This window comes from Heloderma suspectum, chromosome 2 (assembly GCF_057233095.1).
Source record: "Heloderma suspectum isolate Gila_16-S chromosome 2, 16-S_ref, whole genome shotgun sequence".
Classification (NCBI taxonomy): Eukaryota; Metazoa; Chordata; class Lepidosauria; order Squamata; family Helodermatidae; genus Heloderma; species Heloderma suspectum.
In genome coordinates this window covers 130,901,897-130,914,963 of record NC_139459.1, presented here as the reverse complement: position 1 = coordinate 130,914,963, position 13,067 = coordinate 130,901,897, and the positions used below count along the sequence as shown (strand labels likewise).

Here is a 13,067-nt window from a genome sequence, read left to right as displayed (position 1 = left end):
CGCCCGCCCCGTTGCTCTCAGCCACTCTGTGCCGGGCCAGACGTCCCCAGCCTGGCGACCTCCTCATGCGTTGGGCTACAACTCCCAGCATCCCAAGCCATCTGGCGGGGGGGTCTTGAGAGTTCCAGGGCGCCAGGCTCGCGGAGACTGCGTGCCCGAGCCGCTCTCTTGCTGGCCCCTGCTCAACGGCCCCGGGGCTGCTGCTGCTGCTGCTTTTGTCTCTCCAGGGCTTCCTTAGGGCAGAGGGAGCGGACTGGGCATGTTGCCTCCGCCCCTGCTGCAAAGCTGTCTGGAGACGCTCCTCCCCTGCCGCCGCCATGCTGGGCTTCTGCTCAGGCTCAGCCCTGCGCCTCCTTCGGAGGGCTGCAGCGGCGTGCAGTGTCCGCGCCCAGGTAACGCCGGGAAACAAGCGGCGACCGCCCCCCACCCCGCATCCTTTTGGTCGAGGCTTTGGGAGCAAGGTTGTTGTTCAGTCGTGTCCGACTCTTCGTGACCCCATGGACCATAGCGCGCCAGGCCCTCCTGTCCTGCGCTCTCTCCCGGAGCGTGCTCAAGTTCATATTCATTGCCTCGGTGATGCTATCTAGCATCTCATCCTCTGCCGGCCCCTTCTCCTTTGGCCTTCAGTCTTTCCCAGCATCAGGGTCTTTTCCAGAGAGTTTTCTCTTCGCATTAGGTGGCCAAAATATTGGAGCTTCAGCTTCATTATCTGTCCTTCCAATGAGCACTCAGGGTTGATTTCCTTTAGGATGGACTGATTTGACCTCCTTGCAGTCCAGGGGACTCGTAAGAGTCTTCTCCAGGGAGTAAGGTTGCCAACGTGTAAAACCGGCTTTTGTGACTATCCCTTGAACTGCGCCTTGTTTCGCAGCAGTTAGTAGGCCGTCCCATGTATCTCCATCTTGTGAGAGAAGCTTCACCTGCTGATTTCGGCACACCAAACTGCTGTTCAGGACTCAGGAGCAGGCTAGGCCTGTTCACTCCCCACTTGGCCCGGCCAGGCCAGCTGGCGAACGGAATTGGAAAAAGGACTTTCCTAGTTCCCATACAGGCAGGTGGAAGGATAAAGAGAAAGGGTAGACGTGTTGTCTTCTAGGTTCGTGTGTCTTTAAGAGTGGCATGAGAGGCAGAAATCCAGCAGGTGTGGTTCTCCCATCACTAACTTTTTAAGGTAGGAAGGCTTTGCCTATTGAATTCCTGCCCATCATGTGGATCTTAGAGGCACAGGAGCCTGCTGGTGGGGAAGGAAACGCTGAAAGACAGTCATCCTCCCATAGTATGAATCTGGTCCCCACACCACAAACTGTGTTATACTAGTTTCCTCTGTTTGGTTTGCCAACTTTTTAACTAGCTCCTGCTAATGTGCTCCATCTCTCTCTTTTTTCTCTGCCGCAAGGAAGGAACACATAATATGAGTATTTAGTGTACCAACATGCTCTCTGCTTATGCCACACTTAAAATGAAAAATCCTTATTGTTTGCTACATTTACGTGGGGCTCCAGTGGTCTCTCATCCAAAGGCCTGATCAGGTCCACACCTGCTTAGCTTTAGCTGCATGAGATTCTTATATACCATTTTCTGGATCCTGCTTAGGGTCTACTTGTATTTAGGATTTTGCAGTTTGACAACTTCCCATGGCTCTTCCTCAGGCATCACCACTGCAACATTTTCCACTGTGGGCATAATTGAAATAGGAAGCAGAGCTACGCAACCCTAATATCATAAGAGAAACTGTGCTGGATCAGACTAAAGGCCTATGTAATCCAGCATCCTGTTTCCCGTAAGCAAAACTCTGCTGTTGTGGTGGTATATTTTGACTTTTGGTACTTTAACGAGGCAAGCGGGGAATTGCGAAGGTTGATGGGTCTGAAATTAGATTTCAAATTGTATGTGTGTGTTAATTTTCAGACATCTTTGAAGAAATGCTACTTAAGAAAAATACAGCGCTTCTGTCTGGTGCCTGAAGTTTACATCTTGGGAGGCATGTTGTGAACTAACGTCTGGGATGAACTGCACTGCTGCTTCCAAAATGGAACAGGCTGTCCTACACTGTCACCTGCTGCTGACATACTAACACATGCACGCACTGCTGCTTATTTGCAATGCTTCATGCTGTTGATCTAGCGCAGTAGTTTTCAAACTGTGTTCCTAGAAACCTGGGGCTTCCCTGGAAGACTATTGGGGCTTCCCTGGAAGACTATTGGGGCCTCCTCAGTTCAGTGATCAGTAACGGGAGGCTCCTTTGAAAGACAGTGCCCCAACACTGCTGTCTCTGGCAACGTGTAACCACAGGATAATGTTGGATGTGTGCAAAGGTGTCTTCTTAATCTATGTGGGGTGACAAATGAGCCCAACAGGCCTTGCAGGAAGCCTGCATAAACTGAAAGTGTGTCCCTGAACACATCTCAGAATTCTCTGCATTCATAGAATAAAAGGGTACTGTCGCAGATTCACAAGAACTCAGCAGGTAGATTTATGTGGAAGCGCTCCCTACTCATAGGAGGGCTGAAATCCACTGATCTAAAAATGTATCCATACTTTTGTTGTTTCAGTTGCTAATGCCATTATCACCGTGGCACAATTTGATGCAGAATCTGGACTGCTGAAAAGATCAGCTTTTCTGATATGATTTAAAAGATAGAGAGCTTCTCCCCCTTATGCTTGTGGAACAGACAAAACTGCAACATCCTTATCCTTAGCTTATTCATTTGTAGGTACGTCCCATTGATTGCAATGAAATTTACCTCCAGTTAAACCTGTTTAGGATTGCAATTTACATCAGGGTCATTTCACACATGTTGATTTTCTGACATGAATGTCACTTCCAAGTAGGGAAAGACATGTACATACCCTGTAAATGTTGTTGTTGTGATAATGGGCCTATTTCTAGGAGCATGTTTTCCTATAAGGATGTGATTCCCATGTAGAAAAACATAATCTGCACACTATCTCCTTCCATATCTGCATTGGCTCCCTCTTCTTTTCCGGGGCAATTCAACTAACTTAAAAAGTTCTAAAAAACTTAGGCCCAATGTACCCAAGAAATCACCTCCTCTCTTGGATCCTACTGCAACGGCTGAGATCCACTGAGGATAATATCTTCATGATACCCTCTGTGTGTCAGATTCAAAAAGCAAGTGCACTATTGAAAGAGAAATGGTCTCATGACTACCCACCCCGTCCCCATACACATGCACACGGTTAAAGAACTCCAGCTCTCTGCAACTTGCAACAGTATTTTTTGAATGTGTTGTAAGACCTACCTGTTTCTTCTGGCCTTTGAAATTCAGGGTTAACTTGAGCAAGGGTGGAGATATTTCAGTGAATTTAATAAAACGTTATTCTGTTTTTCTGGGTCCCCCCCACTTTTGTTACTCCCTAATAGAGTCTTTGAGATGAGCTATAAATTTAAATCTATATAAGCAGCCCTTGATGACAGAGAGCTACTGTGCAAGATCAAACTTTTAAAATGTATTGACTTTGTACTTGGCTCTGATGAATTAGGTTTGCAGCACCAAGTAGCTTAAAAATGAATAGAGCTTTTGCAGTTTTACTTACTAAAATTCTGTGTTGTAATAGAGGATTTCACTGATCCAGATAATTAACATCATGACTGCAAACCCAGAATCAATCCCGCCTATATAATTTCCTAACTGAAATTCTTGCTTTTGTGTCTCTGTAAAGCCAAGTCTGCATCAGGTTCGTTCACCTTTTTCCACGGGACCCAGGCAAGATGTTGGCACGTTCTATGAACTTCGTACTTATGATATCAAGCCAGCAAAGACAAAGGAGTTCCTTGAATTGGTCAATAAAGATATTAACATTCGTATGGCTCACTCAGAGATGATTGGATTCTGGACAGCGGAGTTCGGGTCAATGAATAAGGCCTTTCATATTTGGAAATATGGTATGCACTGCCCAGTAGTGCTTTAAACATCTAGGGCCTCTATACTAGGCAGATAAAAGTCAGGTGTTTCTACTCAAGTGATTGTAGATGTTTTAGCGAGATTTTGTTCCATGTTCTGTGCTATGTGGGTGTGCTTGGCTATGGTTGAGGGCAGCTGTAATCCAAATCCAGACCTGGGATTCTGTAGGCTGGAGAAGGAGGGATGAATCCAACAATCAGAGGTACTACTTTGTTGACCAAGCATCAGCAAAAATACACGCTCTTAGAATTTATATCAGTCTTCACCAGTGCAGAGACTTCATACTGTTTACCAGTCAGGGGACAATGATGCACATCTCCATTCCATGTTTGAAGAGGACACTGGTGGCCTGAGTGCACAGAGTGCATGATAGTTCACTCTGTTAGGTCCAAACTCAGAACATGAGGTTTCTGCATCAAGAGTCGGGAGTTCCAGCCTTTTGCAAAAAGTGTTCTGGGCAAAATCCAAACCCCCAAACTCTGATATATTGTATAGAGTGCTGGCTTATACCATGTTGGCAAGTGCAGAAAACTTCAGCGTATCTTGGAGAAGATTTGGGGGGTTCCAGAGTACAGAATGGGACAGAAGAGCCAAATAGTAGTGTCTTTATTTGCTAGGGTTCCATGTTTAATCAGGCATTTGAGAAGAAAAGTTCTGTTTCATCATGGAGTATTGTACAAAGCGGAAATTCTGATCAAGTATTTATCTGGGGTCCATTTATTTCTGTGAGCCAATGCAGATGTATTCTCATGGAAGCAGTTATGTCTATCCAACCCGTCTTAATATTTATTTGCCTTTCTCATAGATAACTTTGCTCACAGAGCAGCGGTAAGGAAAGTTGTACTCAACGATAAGGAATGGCAGGAAAAATTGTCGGCAGTTCTCCCACTTGTGAAGAAACAGCATATGGAAATTGCTTACTTGGTCCCCTGGTGCGAGCTTGGGATTCCGCCAAAACAAGGCGAGTTCTCTCACTGTTCAAACTGTGTATGATACCGAAGTAGTATTTGACAAATGGAGCCCTGTAGAAAAATTCCAGATGGTATTTTGAGGAGAGGGCAGAAGAGGGTGGTAGCACTACTGGTAACTGGGTCACCGCAGCGCTGGCTAAAGTCTTTGAAGCCTGCTCCATCCCTTTCAAATAGCTGGCCCATGCAGGAGAGGGGGCTCCTATGAGAACTCATAAAGCTGGCCTGGAATCGTGGTGCCGTGTAGCTTCCCATTTTGGTGAAGAAGTTTCTCCAAAGCTCTTCTAAGGGCTCATAGTTAACTGATTGGCAACACTTACTGCCTCCTTTTAAAGATACGGCTGACCAGAGTTTCCTCTCCTCTCCCCTTTGCTTTTTGTCCTCAGCCAGGCCTGCAAGGACGGTTTTCTGATGAGGCTTTCTTTTTGACTGGAGTCAGTTTTCCTCCCCTAATGAAAAAGAACCTTCATTCACCAAACGGCTGACAAGCATGTCAAGACTACTTAATGTCACTATTACGTATTGTTGTTATTAACAGCTTATTAGAAATGTTATAATAATGGTACAATATCTATTGTTCCCATTACATTGTTGAAAGACACTCCTACCCTTTCCCCTAAACTTTCTGCTGTTTGCTGTTCAGTTTCAGACATTCTTGATATTGAAACAGAAGAGTATGTTCAAAAATAAAACAGACACACATGCAAAAAGGGGGTGGGGGAGAGATAAAAATGGAAGTTGGCATCTTCTTACCTTTTTCCCTGTGTATGGACCTAAACTACAGTGATGGTTCAAAGCAGTTGTCTGTTGTGACAGTTTTTGATTGAGGTACGTCTCCAAGTATATATTTTTTTTAAATTCAGAAATCTTTAGCTTCCTTTCATATAAACTTGTTTTAGGCACTTCAGGTCTTAAAGGGGGGACTTAAAAATGACGACAGGACACTTGTCAACTAATAAGGGTGGAACTGTACATTATGAAGCAAACGTGGGGTTTGCAGGGGACGGTTGGCAGTCATAAGGAACAGGTGTAGTTGTGCCAATCCAGCATTTATGAATGGTAAAGAAATGAAAGCCCAAGCATGCCATCCCAGGAGACAGGAAGCACGTATGTCCATGAAATGCTCAAAGATGATCTCAGGCCATCAAGGCACTAAAAAGTGGGATGAAATAGAATCTGATGAGAGCGTTGGTGAAGATATAGAAATAGCGTACTCTGAGCAACTGGCCACTTATTTTGCATTTTACTATTTATAGCATGCTGACCATGTCCTCTCCTTCTAGGAGTTTATGAGTTGGTGACTTATCAGCTGAAACCAGGTGGTCCAGCACTGTGGGGGAAGTCATTCAAAGCAGCGATTGATGCACATATCAGTAAAAGCTATGGCAAACTGATCGGTGTCTTCCACACAGAATATGGATTACTTAATACAGGTACCAGACCACCCATTTCACATTTCAAAGGTGGAATAATTTTAAATATGTTTTCCCCTATTGTTGTGATCCATAGTTCTATGTGTGCTCAGTTGAGCGTGTGGGTCCCTATTCATTTCAATGGAGGGACCTGATGTGTGCTCACATTCCTTTGTCCTATGGATCATGTCCAGTAGGACACAATACAAGTAGGAAACAATCTCTTGAAGAGATTGTGGGTCTTGATCCTGTAGCCCAGCTGGTTGAGGATGATGGGAATTGTAGTCCATCTTGTCTGGCGGGCGCCAGCTTGGGAAAGGCTGCTGTAGCCTTTCCCCATCTCCATTAATCACTTTCATTTATTACCACACCTCCCATCTTTTACTTTGGCTATGCCCGTTCTTTACAGAAACAAATAAGAGGTAATAAAGAAAAATACTCATGTGCATGTACAGAGTAGCTTTCCTTCACTACTGGGCAATGGCGACCAATCCCAAGACATTAAGAATGAAATTTGATTTAAAACACAGGGCTGTCACCAAAAAGGTTGGCCCTGTGTTGAGTTTCCTCCGTCCCATTCCCTTCTATAGGGCTTAGTTAAACTTACCCCGTGTCTCATGATGTTGTGCATTTCACTACCACTCCACTCTGTCATTCGGTCATGTTATGGAAGTTGAAAAATTTACAATATCAGGACACAGGATAACTTGTATGAGACCCTACAGAAGAGGAGAGGGGAACTCAACACACGTCAGCCAGTTTTAGCAGCAGTCCCATGCTCCTTGTAATGTCTGGCTGGCTTGTTTTTTAAAGCATTTTGACCCTGCTCTTCAGCCAAAAAAGGCTCCCAGAGTAGCTTACAAAATTCAGTAATTAGACAGTCCCTGCCCTTAGGCTTTCAATCTAAAATACACGAGACACAAGGAAAGGGATCAGGAAGGAGGAGGAAAAAAGCTTGATCGAGGTAGTTGATCCAGTTGCCCAGATGGATGGGAATATACTTATTCCAGATTCAGTTGTACTCAGGTTTGCACTGCTTCTGTTCTCTTGGGCTGGTCTGTTCTTCTTATCTATCTTCTCTTCTGCTGTTTTTTCCCCCTCCTTTTGCTTTTCTTTTCTTGAGATCACGCTTAATCTGCTTCTTCTCCCATCCCCTCCGGGCAAGATGGTTTCTCAGAACCTGAGTTGGGGGAAAGAGGGGCCGCCACTGGGAGCTCGCCAAGGTAGCAGCTCACCAAGTTGAGCAGTAGTTTTAGCCTTTGAACTAATTCCCTCCAAAACAGATGGCAGAAGCTTCTCTACTGTTCTCAGTTCTAGTACTTATGGAAATGAACCAGTGTCCCCGCTTCCGCCATTCTGAGAACACAGTCTGAAATGTTGGAGAAAGCCTTTAGGAATAAAGGAGGTCAGACCGTTGGTCCATCCCACTCCGCGAAGGCTACGCCAGGCCTGGGGGCCAAATCCCACCCACCTGGGGTCCCATGTGGCCCTCTGGGGTGCCCCAGAAGACGGCTATTGTTGCTGTTGCTGCTGTTAACATCTCTATTGGTTTTATTGCTGGCTTTCATTGTTGTTTTTATTGTTCTTTATATTTTATCACTTTTAATATTTTAATTGTTTTTATGTATTTATTGTTGTAAGCCGCCTTATGAGGGCTTCTGCCCTGAAAGGCGGCCAAGAAATATTTTAAATAATAATAATAAAATAACTCCCCCTGGCCCCACCCCTTTCCCCCCAGCCACCAATCGCTTGGTTGTTCCTTGGCTTTTGTGTAGTATTTCCCCAAATCTAAAAGGTTGAAATGCCTCTCCTAAGGCTTAGTTACTGGCAGCACGAGCTATAAGCTAAAATATGCTGGCATTTTGGCCCTGCCGCTTTTGCATTTTGCCTGGCCTGCCACTGGAATGCAGCCCCCCCAGAGCTTCTCCAAAACTGAATTCATCCTTTGGGCTGAAAGAGGTTCAACACCCCTGGTCTAAACTAACTGGCAGCACTCCAAGAGTTGAGACAGGAGTCTTTCTTGGTCATTCCTGGGACTTTTCCATGCAAAGCATATGCTCGGCTGCTGAGCCACACCCCTTTGAAGTCTGCAATAGTACTGTGTCCCATCACTAAACCTGATGCCAGTATCCTGTACTTAGCTGTGCCTGCTCACTTCCACAGCTGACTGGCTCCCTCCATAGAAGTTGACGGAAAAGTACTTGTAGGCAAAGAGATCTCCTTGTTCTTATTGGGGCTCGTGCGTCCAGGTCCAGAGCTGACCTTTTTTTCTCCTCTGCTTTTACAGTTCATGTGCTTTGGTGGTTTGAGGACCCAGACAGCCGTGCAGCTGGGAGGCATTTTGCCCATGAAGATGCCAGGGTAGTAGCAGCTGGTAAGAGGTGCTTGCGTGTGTCTCAGCATGTCTCTCAATGTTGCTTAACACACTTCAAAAAGTTTAATTCAGTTTTGTCCTGTGTTGTATTTACTTTCAGTACGGGAGAATGTTCAGTTCTTGGAATCTCAGCAAAACATGCTCCTGGTTCCTGCATCGTTTTCGCCTTTGCAGTAGTTCTCTACCAGCTGAAGGGCAACAGATTGAGGCATCCTTCCTTTCTGCACCTTGATCCTCATTTGCAATGTTTGTCTCTTGATGCAGGTTGTATGTAGTCTTGTATGATATTTCATTGAGTGAAACTTGATTATCCAGCTTCTAACAAAGAATTGGTTTCCTGCTTGTTTGCATAAAAATATCTAGATTCAAACTGTACAAAGTTTTTAAATGAAACTTAGCACAGGATCTCAGCCCTCAGATTTTTAGAGCTGATAGAAGAGCGAAAATATGAAGTTTAAATTAATTTTGTTTTTAAAATCTGGATTTTGTTATACACCCATATCCTTTAAATTTTGTTGGTTTACTCATGCAACCAAAATAACAACAACATTCAAATATGATATCCCAAAACTCTCCTTCATTGGAAGATGAATACTAAGAAGTAGGTATCCCAGTGGGTTCCTTGGCCTAGTTGGGAATCTTTCATACTTTAACCTACATCTACAAATGCTATTACTGATACTACAGATTAGCCTTCACTGGCTAGACTACAATGTTGCATAAAGAGGAATAAGGTTTCCCCTGCTAGAACTGCATTTTGAATATTTATTTTACTATAATATATTGCTCAGGCTAGATCTGATCACTTTATGGAATTCAGTGTTTCAAGACTTGATGATCAAGGTTGTTAATGTGAAGTTAAACATGGATGAATTATTTCTGAATTCTATGTATAAAATTCTGTTATCTCTCGCTCTCTCTCCCACCCCATCTCTGTGGTCCACATGAAATTAAGCCAGGGGCTGCAAGTTCCCCACTCCAGCTTTAAAGTCTCAATACAGTATTAATACATGCTCATGCTAGAAAATTCATCGATACCATATGTAGCATTTCCTTTGGTTTTGTTTTCAGTTCCATATTTATTATACATTAAAATATTTCTATAAATTTTAACTAGAGCATATTTTCACAGATTGCATCAGAGGATAACTTTTTCTTAACCACTGCATTTTTAAAAAGTTTAATAAATTCCCAAAATAATTCTGATTTTTATATAACAGATAACAAATAGACCATTGCTTTAATTTGTCTGAGAATTTTTATTTATAATTATTCTTCTCCAATCCTATGCACATTTCCTTGGAAGTAAGCCTTCCTGTAGCGTGCAGAACTTTATTCTGAGTCAGCATGTAGGATTGGACAGTCACCCTGCTTTAGCACACTGGGAAGGAAATCCTATGTGCTTCAGGGAGCAAAGCCAATTTATTCTCTTCAGATATATTTCTGAACGTTTCATTCATTCATCCTTTGATTTTGTGGTCCTATAAACTAAGAGCATTTAAGCTAAAGCCTGTCAAAGACAGGCTTTCAGTGCCCGAAGTGGCAGTAGGAATACTTGGGGAATTTGATCTTTGTTTTACATGTGTGTGTCTATGTGCATCTGGCATGCTCCTAAATGTTGCCACACACAAGCACAGAATCATGTCACACACAAACATGCAGAGTCACCACATGCTAATACACACAGCAGTGTGCCAGTTGCAAACACATGCAGCAGCATGCCCCGGAACATCTTCAGCCTATCACGTGGCGGTGAAGGCAGCAAAAAAGGAATATTATGCTGCCTCTATCGCGTCTGCAGAGTGCTGTCCCAGGAGGCTGTTCCAAGTGGTTCGGAGCCTGGTCGGTCCTGTGGCTCCGGAACCACTGGAGCATTCTAAGGCCTCCTGTGAGGCATTGGCAAGGCACTTTGCAGATAAAATTGATCAGATTAGGTGTGTTACTCTGCACGCTGTGGATACAGTTAGTGAGCAAGAGGCGGCCTGTGGCTAGCCGGTTTTGTGGGATCGGTTCCAGCTTCTTCCTCCTGATGAAGTGGACAAGGTGCTTTCATCTGTAAGGCTGACCACCTGCTTACTTGATCCTTGCCCATCGTGGTTCATTATGGGCTGCAGAGAGAGACTGGGTGAGGGGATCAGGGCGGTGGTGAATGCCTCCCTTGAGGAGGGAGTGATGCCATCAGCCCTCAAGGAGGCAGTGATAAGACCGCTCTTAAAGAAGCCCTCCTTGGATCCTAAGTTTTGAACAACTTTCGCCCAGTCTCAAATCTGCCATTTTGGGGCAAGGTGATTGAGCAGGTGGTGGCGATGCAGTTGAAGGCACACTTGGAAGAAACTGATTATCTAGACCCATTTCAGTCGGGCTTCAGGCTTGGGCATGGGACAGAAACGGCCTTGGTCGCCTTGGTAGATGATATGAGGAGGGCTCTGGATAGGGGTGAATGCTTCTTCCTTGTTCTCCTCGACCTCTCAGCGGCTTTCGATACCGTTGACCATGGTATCCTCCTGGACCGCCTGGAGGGGTTGGGCATTGGAGACACCGTATTGCGGTGGTTCCGGTCCTTCTTCTCCGGCAGGTACCAGAGGGTAGCACTGGGAGAGGAGGTTTCGGGCCCGTGGCCACTCACTTACGGGGTGCCACAGGGTTCCATCCTCTCCCCAATGCTATTTAATATCTATGTGATCCGCTGGGGGCTATCATCAGGAGGTTTGGGGTGCGGTGTCATCAATATGTGGATGACACGCAGCCCTACCTCTCATTCAAATCTTCACCAAGGTTGGCCGTAGAATCCCTGTCCAAATGTCTGGAGATGGTGAGTGGCTGGATGGGGAGGAATAAGCTGAAGCTGAACCCTGACAAGACCAAGGTACTTTTGGTGGGAGACAAGAGGAAGCTGGGGGATGTTGACCTGGTGTTGAATTGGGTACGGCTACCCTTGAAAGACCAGGTCCGCAGCCTGGGGGTCATTTTGGACTCCCAGCTGTCCATGGAGGCTCAGGTGTCAGCTGTGAGCTGGACAGCGCTGTATCAACTCCATCTGATACGGCGGCTGCACCCCTTCCTTCCCGACCATCTGCTCCCATCGGTAGTACATGCCCTGGTCTCCTCACATTTAGACTACTGTAATGCGCTCTACGTGGGGTTACCCTTGAAAACGGTTTGGAAGCTGCAGCTGGTACAGAACGCGGCGGCTCGCCTGATTAAAGGCAGCCGCCAGCGAGATCACATCACTCCAGTGCTGAAGGAGTTGCACTGGTTACCAGTTGTTTTCCGGGCCAAATTCAAGGTGTTGGTTTTGACCTTTAAAACCCTATATGGTTCCAGCCCAGCCTATCTTAAGGAGCGCCTCCAGCAGCACCAGACAGGCCGCTTAACAAGATCAGCCTCGGATGGCCTTCTCTCTGTCCCATCAGCCAGGACAGCTAGACTGGTGGGGACGAGGGAGAGGGCCTTTTCTGTGGTGGCCCCCACTCTGTGGAACTCCCTCCCTAGGGAACTCCGCCATGCCCCCTCTTTAATGAGCTTCCGTCGTGCATTAAAAACGTGGTTGTTCAGGCAGGCATTTGGGGTGGGTTAGGGTATTTTAGAAAATGTTTTTACTGTAGAATTTTATTGTTTTAAACTGTTTTATTGTATGTTGTACATCGCCCAGAGTGGCTGGGTGACCAGCCAGATGGGTGATTAATAAATTTAATAATAACAACAACAACAACATGTTCAGAAACGATTAAGAACAGTGCTTAAGCACGAGTGGGCTGCCTTCATTATCTACAACTGCAAACTGTCCTCACACTTAGGGTTAAACAAGGATTCCATCCGCTTTGTCACCGAAGGTGGAGGGTTTCCCTCTGCAACAAGTAGACTATCAAGACCCCATGGCCCCTCCTTTCATCCTGTGCAAACAGTCCTCCCTGGATGCTGACCCTGCCTTCTGCAACCCAAATCAAGTCTGCAAAGCTTCTCATCCTCAAAAGGCCTGTTGTGTCAAAGCAAGATTTCTGTGGCCCACCAAGGGGCAGCAAATTGATCATGAAAGGCAGGAAAGAGACAGGGAGAGGCCACTTCAGCAAGAGTAGCTGGAGAAACAGAGCATACAACTCACCCCCTTCTAAAAGGCTTCAACTTGCTCACCTGAAGGACTTGACAAGACTTTTTGGAACCTGACCAGCGACAGCAGGGCTAAGAAAACAGAAAAGAGAGTGAAAACCCAGGTAAAACAGCTGATCAGCAGTTGATGGAGGAACTGAATATGATGTCTTAGTCCTGCCAGCCACATGGGTGTTTTCAGTCCCTAGTTGCCAGGCAAACTTGACATTACATTTTTTTTGAAAACTATGTAATAGCTATAGCAACCATTCTTGTTTCTCTACCTCAGCCTTCCCCAACC

General features: G+C 45.4%; 1 protein-coding gene across 1 annotated transcript; it reads left to right on the top strand.

The window, feature by feature from the left end:
• The first annotated feature begins 291 nt into the window (after nt 1-291).
• On the top strand, nt 292-12,387 carry LOC146352746 (protein NipSnap homolog 3B-like). The gene is made up of 6 exons (XM_084834783.1): nt 292-392; nt 3,685-3,907; nt 4,732-4,887; nt 6,178-6,327; nt 8,594-8,680; nt 8,781-12,387. The coding sequence occupies exons 1-6, from the start codon at nt 318-320 to the stop codon at nt 8,855-8,857; spliced, it is 768 nt and encodes a 255-aa protein (XP_084690909.1). The 5' UTR covers nt 292-317; the 3' UTR covers nt 8,858-12,387.
• Nucleotides 12,388-13,067: the final 680 nt, after the last annotated feature.